The sequence below is a fragment of the Penaeus vannamei genome, chromosome 22 (assembly GCF_042767895.1).
Source record: "Penaeus vannamei isolate JL-2024 chromosome 22, ASM4276789v1, whole genome shotgun sequence".
NCBI classification, from domain to species: Eukaryota; Metazoa; Arthropoda; class Malacostraca; order Decapoda; family Penaeidae; genus Penaeus; species Penaeus vannamei.
The window spans coordinates 30,137,658-30,148,379 of NC_091570.1; the positions used below are offsets into that span (position 1 = coordinate 30,137,658).

Consider the following 10,722-nt stretch of genomic DNA (forward strand, 5'->3'; position numbering starts at 1 on the left):
ACGTATAATCACAATTGGAATGAATTTACTCTAAGGTATAATGAAAGAGAAAGGAAACTGAAATACAAGGAGTAGAGGAAAAATATAAAGTTTGTGAAGTACTGTGAAGACTACATTATTATTTTCCGGGTTTAAGATGTTGCATGAAATCCAAGCACAAACAACGGTTTTCGTTTACAATTATAACGCATGTTATCTATTTCACTCAAAGCGTAAACACATTGAGAACAATGGGAACATGTTCAGAAAAGGAGGGGGGGGGGGAGCGAAAAAGAAATTAAATAAAAACGGAAGAAATGGATTCAGATCCATATGCACATACACATATACTTGGTATGATTTACAAAGAAAAAAATGTTTTGTTGTTAATGAACATCGTATGTAGAATCTCGAACACAGGGGTAAGGGAATAGCGGCGAGTAGAGGAAGGGGAGGGAAGGCTGGGGAGAGTGGGCTTGGGGAGAAGAGAAGGGATTGAAGGGTAGGAGGAGAGCGAGTACGGGAGCTCCTAGGTCTACCTGCATACAGGCATAAGAGCGTAATTTAGAAAGTATATAGAGGGAAGGCACTATATTGTGCGGGGTGGGTTCTGGGGCGACCTGTGAGGGCGATGAGAGCAGGAGAATGGAGCGAGAGGAAATGTGACATATAAAAGGCAGCACTTGGCGCTGGTGAGCATTACTTCCAACATGAAGCTCCTGGTAAGTCAGATCTCTGTTGTGTCAGTGAGTTCGCTCGAAAGGAAAGGAATGATACGAGGAAAAGAAATGAAAACAATGATCTCTTATAAAGCAAACTATGTCACTGCTTTCTCCTTTTGCAGATCTTAATCACAATAATCGTAGCCACGTCGTTAGCCAGCCCTCAAGGTTACAATCTAGGTACGCCTTCAGGACCAAGTTTTGGAATTGGGGGTCCGGGACCAGGATTTGGATCAGGAGGATGCGGTCCCGGACAGGTGCTGCATGTGGACGGCAGGTGTGTCACTCCACGTGTCAACCGTAAAGTGTATTTATATGACGCACCACCAGCACCTGTGTCCTATGGTCCTCCGCCTTACATCCCTGAGCCAACCATAGATACAAATATCGTGTTCATCCGAACTCCTGAAGGAGGACAAGGACCAGATCCCATCGTCGTGCCTCCGCCACAACAGAAACACGTCGTGTATGTCCTCAACAAACAGACGGAGCAAGGACAGGATGTAATTGAAGTGCCAGCACCACCAGCAAGTAGTCCTGAAGTTTACTTCGTGAACTACGCAGACGGCGAGAACCCAGTTCTTCCCAGCGGTGTTGATCTCCAGAGTGCCTTGAACGCAGCTTCTCAGGGCGGCGGTCAAGTAATTGGTGGCGGTGGCGGAGGTGTTGGCGGTGGATTCGGAGTCAGCGGTGGTTTCGGAGGTGGAATTAGCGGTGGATTCGGAGGCGGAATTAGCGGTGGATTCGGAGGTGGTGTTATTAGCGGAGGTTTCGTAAGCGGTGGAGATAGCGGAGAATTCATCTCTGGTGGAAGTGGCGGTGGATTCATCACAGGAGGTGGTTTCGATGGAGGCTCCAGCATTGTTTCCACTCCATCTAATCTTTACAGTGCACCATAGAGTTCAGCATCTGAAAATTTCCATACTATGTGCTTCTAATTAACTTGTTATCCATATGGAGTTTATAAACTTTACATTTCTTTTTTTCAATAAAGAAAATAAGAATAGATGAGCAATTCTTAACCTATGCTCTGCTGCATAAAAGGAAGAGAAAGACATTAGCATACAATCATACATATGCACTTACAAATACATTGTAAGTTTTTTTTATTGTTTTGCCTTCATGGAAATGTGTCTATATATATATATATATATATATATATATATATATATATATATATATATATATATATATATATATATATATATTTCACTTGCTAAATGCAGATACCTTCTATAAGAAAGAAAAATAGTGCGTATTCAGTATAGTCGAATAAAATATTATAGGTCTACCACAAAATAAGATTAATAACTATGATAACATGTATAGAAGTCAAGAAAAATCACCTGGAAGCATTTCCTAATGACAGGAGATTCAAATGCTTATACAGACTAGGTCTCGTACTGTGCTTTACTCAAAGAAAAGAGTAATAGTTTTTAATAAAATACAAAAGCGATTCTTTATCTCTGTTTTGCAAAATTGGGCATGGAAATACGAAAGTATATAAGTACACGCGTACCCGAAATAATAGTTTAATGGTTTTGATTAAAAAAAAAAAAAAAAAAAAAAAAATCGCATACCACGTGCAGTGATAATTAGAGGAAAAGAAACCGAGGGATCATCACCGGAATTTGGTCAGATAAAAAATACTGAAATGCTTTGTAGGTCCTGATAACAAAAGAAAATTATATATGGTAACATATATTTTTATTATAATTTCAAAAGATAATTTTCGTTTGCACCAAATATTAGGTAATGCACATACTACGAAACTTTGGAAATTTGGTAGTGCTCTGTACATTTGAAAAAAATAATAATAATAAGAAGAAGAAAAATAATAAACAAAAAGTAAATAGTCAAAAGATGGCATAATTCCATACCCGAGAGCTCAGGGAAAACGTTACCTATAACTAAAATCTGTGCACTTGATGTGTATTCGTCTTTCGAACTTAAAATCTATGTTACCTTAACTTTCATACACAAAATATTGGAATTAATTTAATAGTCATACTTAAAAGTAGGAAATCCGCACACTAAAATATATATTGAGGTATATATACTATTATAATAAGTTATATACCATTTCATACTGTTCTCATTATGTTACGATCTCCATGCATATGGCAATGTATATCTAAATATGTAGACGAACACATATAGTAAAGTAGAAAGGTGTGGATAAAAGTCAATTAAATAGAAAAGAGAGTAAAGCAAAAGAAGGAATGTCCAAGCTACAGGTGGATATTTTTTTCTGGGCTAAATTCATGGCAGCCGACGGCAGTCGCGCCGAATCCGAGATACGAAGTCATGCTTTCTTTAAAACAGCTATTATGAAGAAACGAAAAATAAGAATGGGAAAATGACAGTAGAATAACCTAAAAGAGAAATAGAAGACAAGAAATAGTGAAAAATAATAAAGTAATATATACATACATAATTTAAGTGTTTATGCTAAGAGCGTGAAAAAGGAGACTATTTAATCATCATCTATATCGGTCCAGAAACTAATATCCTAGATACACAGCGACGCGCGTGCGCGTGCGAATGGGATGAGGGCACCAATGATTGGGCTGCGGGGAAGGTAAGGTACGGTAGGAAGAGGGTAGGGGCAGGGAGTGAGTAGGCAATGAAATAAGATGAATTAAATGAACAAAGTCAACTAAATACTGAGAGCATTATTCAGCAATGTGTGTCACACCGACGTCTCTTTGCAGCTTTTAATCCGGAACCAGGAATTAGCTCAGGAGGATACGGTCCCAGACAGGTGTCCTATGGTCCTCCGCCTTACATCCCTGAGCCAACCATAGATACAAATATCGTGTTCATCCGAACTCCTGAAGGAGGACAAGGACCAGATCCCATCGTCGTGCCTCCGCCACAACAGAAACACGTCGTGTATGTCCTCAACAAAGAGACGGAGCAAGGACAGGATGTGATTGAAGTGCCAGCACCACCAGCAAGTAGTCCTGAAGTTTACTTCGTGAACTACGCAGACGGCGAGAACCCATTTCTTCCCAGCGGTGTTGATCTCCAGAGTGCCTTGAACGCAGCTTCTCAGGGCGGCGGTCAAGTAATTGGTGGCGGTGGCGGTGTTGGCGGTGGTTTCGGAGGCAGCGGAGGTGTTGGCGGTAGTTTTGGAGGCGGATTTAGCGGTGGATTCGGAGGTGGTGTTATTAGCGGTGGCGTCAGTGGAGAATTCATCTCTGGTGGAAGTGGCGGTGGATTCATCACCGGAAGTAGTTTCGGTGGAGGCTCCAGCATTATTTCCGCTCCCTCGAATCTCTACAGTACTCCGTAGTCCTTTGTGGAAGCATAGTATCATTTACTTCGAACGAAAGTTATATCTGAAAAGCTTTAGGGAAATAATGTTCAGGAATTATACGTTTAGTTTTGTTATACGGATGTGTATACATTCATTTAATAAATATGAAAATCTATATGTTTGAGAACGATTCTTGACCTATGTTTCACTCCACGTGACAGGCACGCACGGAAATATAAACTACACACGAACATGTATAAATATACCAAGTTACAAAGTCTATATGTATGGTTTAGAATTCATTTTACGAATTCTTTCATTCGTCCCTTTTTTATGAGGCAAGTGGATAGTAAAATCAAATAAAATGTCCTGAGATTGTCAGGTCCTAATTTAGTCGAGTAAAGTTTACAGAAAATTTAAATAGATTTATATAAATGTAGATAATTAAATCTGGTTATATATGTATATGTATATATATATATATATATATATATATATATATATATATATATATATATGTATGTATGTATGTATGTATGTATGTATAATAATTTTCTACTGGCAGAGAGAGAGAGAGAGAGAGAGAGAGAGAGAAAAAATCCTCGTAGACCCTCCAGCCATCATTGGTTTGGCAAAGGTACATACGGAAATGACAGTGCTAATGATATTAAACATGATGAAGACAGTGGTAATATGATGGTGACAATGACAATAATTATGATGAGAAAAGTAATAATTTCTCCTTCCTTCCTTCCTATAGTAATGATAATGATAATGGTAATAATGGTAATAATAATAATAATTATTATTATTTTTGTTGATGAGGCTGCTATACTTATTATCATTACCATTATTAATAACATTATTATCATTAACAACTACAGCAACAACAGTGATGATGATAATGATGGTGAAGAAAATAAACCAAATAATTCAATAAAAAATGAAATAATCCCAAATAGGCGAAGCAAAACCTTTTAACATGTATAATTTGTATAATTATTCCCTTTTTAAAGATGCTAGAATTATGTATTACAGCCTACATTCTTATACACTGGAATGAAAATACTACGAATTGTTTCTCCGAGTTTAAAATATTCCATGAAATAACTAAAAAGCCATTTTCCGTGCCAACTATAACCCAGATATAATGACCTTACGGTATCTATATTTCTTCGAAATGCAGTGGATGAGTAAGGGAATATATTAAGAAAGGAGAAAGAGAATAGGGGAAAAACGGAATGGAAATGGAGAAACGGGAGCAATTCACATATATAAATGTACCAGTATAGTTTGCTTCATAAAAGATAAGATACTGATACTCATTTTCAAACATAGAAACTCTCATCTCGCAAAGGGGTTAGGGAATGGCGGGTTAATAGAGAATGTAGGATCATAGAAGGGGGGGGGAGGGATTGGAAAGACAGAGTTGATAGAATTAGGCGGGTAAAAGGGAACTACTATATTGTGAAGGGTAGCTTGTGTTGTAACCTACTTGTGAGTAAAGTAAGCGGCATGGAGAAATAACGCAAACATGTTCATGTATACCAGACCTACACATTTCTAAAACACAAATACGCCATAACACACTTTAGGAGATAAAACAATAATGTCTGTGGTAGGTTCTGGGGCGACCTGGGAGGGTGATGGGACATCAGGAGAATGGAGCGAGAGGAAATATGACATATAAAAGGCAGCACTTGGCGCGGGTGAGCGTTACTTCCAACATGAAGCTCTTGGTAATTCAGATCTCTGTTGTGTCAGTGAGTTCGCTCGAAAGGAAATGCTTTGAAAAAAAAAAAAATATTATGATGAAAGGAAACGAAAACAATGAGATGCTCCTGTAAAGCAAATTATGTCGCTGCGTTATCATTCTGCAGGTCTTCATCACAATACTCGTGGGCCAGCCTTCAATGTTACAATCTAGGTACGCCTTTAGGATCAAGTTTTGGAATTGGAGGTCCGGGAACAGGATCTGAATCAGGAGAATGCGGTCCAGGACAGGTACTACATGTGGACGGTAGGTGTGTCACTCCACGTGTCAACCGTAAAGTGTACTTATATGACGCGCCGCCAGCACCACCAGCTTCCCATGATTCTCCGCCTTACATCCCTGAGCCAACCATAGATGCAAATATTGTGTTCATCCGAACTCCTGAAGGAGGACAAGGACAAGATCCTATCGTCGTGCCTCCACCACAACAGAAACACGTCGTGTCAACAAACAGGCGGAGCAGGGACAGGAAGTGATTGAAGTGCCAGCACAACCAGCAAGTAGTCCTGAATTGTACTTCGTGAACTATGCTGACGGCGAGAACCCAGTTCTTCCAAGCGGTGTTGATCTCCAGAGCGCCTTGAACGCAACTTCCCAGGGCGGCGGTCAAGTGATTGGAGGAGGCGCAGGAGTTGTTGGCGATGGTTTCGGTGGCGGATTTAGCGGAGGATTAGCAGGTGGTGTTATTAGCGGAAGCTTCTTAAGCGGTGGCAACGGTGAGAATTTATCTCTGGTGGAAATGGCGGTGGATTCAACACCGGAGGTCGTTTTGGTGGAGGCTCCATCGCTGTTTCCAGACCATCAAATGCCCATATTCAACATACAACCCCTAGTTAGGATTATCTGAATTCTTATCCTATACTGCGATGTATATGACATCTATACTGACACAATACCCACGCATAAACAGTCATACAAAAAATAATATTCGTAAATATTCTTTAGTAATTTATTATGTATTTTCCTTCATAAATCACGTAAAACAACAAAGTCAAGGTTATCACCGTCACAATAATAGGTTTATGAAAAATAGAGAATGAATCAAATGTAATAATATACAAAAATAAAAAAAGGAGAGTATTTTGATATCTAGAACGGAGCAAGGTCTTTGTTACCAAACAAAAATAAAAAATAAAACGTCGAAATGGAAATCATAATACTATCAACAATAGCAATAATGCTAAAATGAAAGACAATACTCTCGGCGATAATGATAACATAGATGATGATAATGATGAAAATGAAGATTGATTATAATGACAACCATATTTTTATCATGTCACCATTATTGCCCTAATTGTCATCATTATTATTATCTTTTATTGTTACTATCATTATATTCCTTATTGTTATTATTGATACGGTCATTATTACTGTTACTATTACTGTTTTGGTATCATCATCATGAACGTTATTATTATTGTCATTATTGTTATTAGTAGTAGTAATACTGCTAATATAGTCAATATCATTACTAATTTTATTGTTTAATAAAACAAAGATTATGCTGATTATGAAAATGAACATTATATTAAGGAAGAGGTTAATAACAATAATAGGAATAATAATAATGGTAAAAGTAATGTTAATGATGAGGATAATGGTGACTGTAATGTAAATTATAATGGTAATGAGAGCATGGTGATGATAATGATTAATGATGATGGTGATGGTTAAGGTGATGATGATGATAGGGATGGTAATAATGATATTAATAATAATCGCGATATTAAAAGAAATAATGAAAATAATAATAACTGTAATAACAATGATAATAATGACGATAATGATAAAAATAAGAATAATATTAATGTCGATGATAATAATAATGATAATGATGATAATGATAGTACTGATAATAATAATAGTGATAACAATAATGATAATAGTAAAAATTTCTATTATCATCATTGTCACAATAATCACACGAACGACAATGAAAATTAAAATAACAATAACCATGTAAATAATAGTAATAAAGAGAATAATTCTGAAAATATCAATAACAACAATTATGATATTGATAATAAGAGTAATTAAAATATTAATAACATAATAATATAATACCAATAATAATTCTACACAGAAATAGCAAAGATGAAATTAATAATAATGAAGATAATAATAATAATAAACAGATAAAAGAAACTTCAGCTTCCAGTAGATGGAATTATAACATCCAGGAAAGGTTAAAAAAAAAAAAAAAAAAAAAAAGTAGAAGCAAATTATTTATCTGTTTGTACTTTGAAAGAGCCCCAAATTATGTATATTTTGGAAGGAAATCACAATGCCATTTTTTTTCTTTTTTACAATATATATATATACATATATATATATATATATATATATATATATATATATATATATATATATATATATATATATATATATATATATATATATATATATGTATAAAAATTACTTCATGATTTTGTATCAACGTACGGGAAAATTATTATCTTAGCATTTCTAAGCATAATCACAGTTGGAATGAATTTATTCAAAGATGTAATGAATGAGAAAAGAGACTAAGCCATATGCATAAGAACTCCCGAAGCCCGTTTCTTTGTGTTAAAAATATTGCACAGAAATATCTAAGCAGAGGTTTTTGGTGCCAATTATAATTCTGATACAGTGTCATTCTTAATCGTATAAAAAATACTGAAAAGCTGCATTGCTCTATATAAATGTAGAATGAATTAAATGTGTTAATAAAAGTAGCAATAAGTAAAACGAAAAACTTCTAAACATTTGGAATGGAGGTAAGTTTCCTATTGACATAAACAGAAATTATCGTCTTTTTCACATACAGACTAGTCATTGTTGGTTTGATATTCCGCCATAAGTAATTAGTAATGTTTATAATAAACTTACAAGGCTGGTAATAATAACATATATTACTCAGGTTAATGAACCAATTAAGATGAAACGTATGAAATTCAGCTTAGATATGCAAGACAAGCACTAAAACAAGGATCACGTCCAACTCCTTCGGAAAAAACGTCAGTACACAGGACGTAACTCTTTGTTTCTTTTTTTTTTTTTTTTTTTTTTTTTGGGGGGGGGGGCGTGGCCGCCTTGCAATGTTCGAACTTCACACAGGGGGTAGTAACACACAGGGTATCTGGTCCAGACTAAGTATATTTCGTGCCGTCTTTCGCGATATTTAAGACGTTCGACTGTACACCTCTGTTATTTATCAAACATCAGAATTGACCTTCCAGGTTAAAAACATAAATTTTAAAATGCCAGAACAAAATGATCAAAAACAGTTTTAAGTTGAAATAGTAATGGTAATGATAATAGTAATAATAATAATTATAATAATAATAATGAAAAATATTTACATTAAAGCAAAAAATGTCTAGTGTAAAATGATAATGGAAATTAAATATATCTAATGAATTAAGTTCTGTCGAAAATATACTTTCGAGTCTTAAAAGTAAGGGAAATAAAATGACTGTAAAATCGAAAAAACGACTATAAAAAGAGAATCTCAATTAAAACTATAAAAGCACTAGAATGGAATAAAAGGCTAAAGAAAAAGACTAGACCCCTTTCCTTAATAATAATAATAATAACAATAATGATAATGGAAACAACGATAACAAAATTAATAATAATTATAATAGAAATGACAACAGTGATGAAGTTACTAATATCAATTATAATACTGATGTTAATAATAGTGATGGTAATGATAACAATGAAAGTACTATTTCTAACAATGATACTAATAATGATGTTAATTATAATATAGAAAAAAAACAATGGGATTCTATAGGAGACGAAATCATCCCATGCAGGAAAATTAAAACAAAAACTAATATTTCTAATGCCATGTCCCTTTTCACAGAAGTCCATAGTACATCTTACTTTAGCTAATATTCCTTCACACAATATACCACCATATAGGATGGATTATGCCGTGGAGCGACCTACTTATGGATAAAGAATGCGTCATAAAGAAAAAAAAAAATGTGATCAGACCTACAATATTCGTAAACTACGTTGACGGCGAGAACCCAGTTCTTCCCAGCGGTGATTTCCAGAGTGCTTTGGATGTAGCTTCCTAAGGCGGCAGTCAAGTGATTGGTGGCGGTGGCGGAGGTGTTAGCGGTGGTTTCGGTGGCGGAATTAGCGATGGATTAGCGGGAGGCGTTATTAGCGGAGGCTTCTTAAGCGATGGCGACACTGGAGAATTTAGCTCTAGTGTTAGTTACAGTGGATTCATTACCGGAGGTGGTTTTGGTGGAGGCTCCACCGTTGTTTCCACTCCATCTAATATTTACAGTACATCATAAGAGTTCTCGATCTGAGCATCTTAATTTCATACAATTCTCGTCATGTATGTATGGTGGATTCGTCGCAGAAAGTGGGTTTGGGGAAGGATCCTGCGTTGTTTCAACTTCCTCTAATCTATACAGTGTGCCATAGAGTTCACTATATATACATCTATAGTACACATATTTCTAGTTATGTAAAAGACTTTATAATGCATTGATTATCGAATGATGAGAGTTTTTGTTTTGGTCTATATACGTATAATATGTATTCTTTTAGTAAAAAGAAATGGAATAGCAATATTTTACTTATGTTCTACCACATGAAATACACACAGGCAAACACAAGTATGTATATATATATATATATATATATATATATATATATATATATATATATATATATATATATATATATATATATATATATATATATATATATATATATATATATATATATATATATATACATGCACAGAGATTCATTACATTCATGAATCATTTGCATTTTTATTTTTCAATATCATTATTATCATTTTTTTATTTTGTTTATTTATTTATTATTATTTTTATTTTATTTTATTTTATTTTTTTTTAATAAGAAAGGCATTTAAGTGACCATCGTGGTTTATAATTTGGCACGATGAAATATTTCTGAAAGTCTATTTAGGTCTGAATAAAATTGTATAAGAAATTACGAGT

At 34.9% G+C, this 10,722-nt stretch overlaps 2 protein-coding genes across 2 annotated transcripts; both read left to right on the forward strand.

Moving 5' to 3' along the window:
* The first annotated feature begins 601 nt into the window (after window positions 1-601).
* LOC138865676 (uncharacterized) lies at window positions 602-1,690 on the forward strand. Its single transcript, XM_070136794.1, has 2 exons — window positions 602-701; window positions 824-1,690. The coding sequence occupies exons 1-2, from the start codon at window positions 690-692 to the stop codon at window positions 1,598-1,600; spliced, it is 789 nt and encodes a 262-aa protein (XP_069992895.1). The 5' UTR covers window positions 602-689; the 3' UTR covers window positions 1,601-1,690.
* A 1,560-nt stretch (window positions 1,691-3,250) lies between these two features.
* Window positions 3,251-3,999, forward strand: LOC138865758 (uncharacterized). Its single transcript, XM_070137067.1, has 2 exons — window positions 3,251-3,282; window positions 3,375-3,999. Exons 1-2 carry the CDS (start codon window positions 3,251-3,253, stop codon window positions 3,997-3,999), a joined length of 657 nt encoding a protein of 218 aa, XP_069993168.1.
* The last annotated feature ends 6,723 nt before the right edge of the window (window positions 4,000-10,722 follow it).

What these genes read in the sequence shown, in the direction of transcription:
- LOC138865758 (XM_070137067.1), top strand. Translation starts at nt 3,251, where the DNA reads ATGAGGGCACCAATGATTGGGCTGCGGGGAAG. An exon ending in ATGATTGGGCTGCGGGGAAG is followed by an intron (nt 3,283 to 3,374) that starts GTAAGGTACGGT and finishes AAATACTGAGAG; the next exon opens with CATTATTCAGCAATGTGTGT.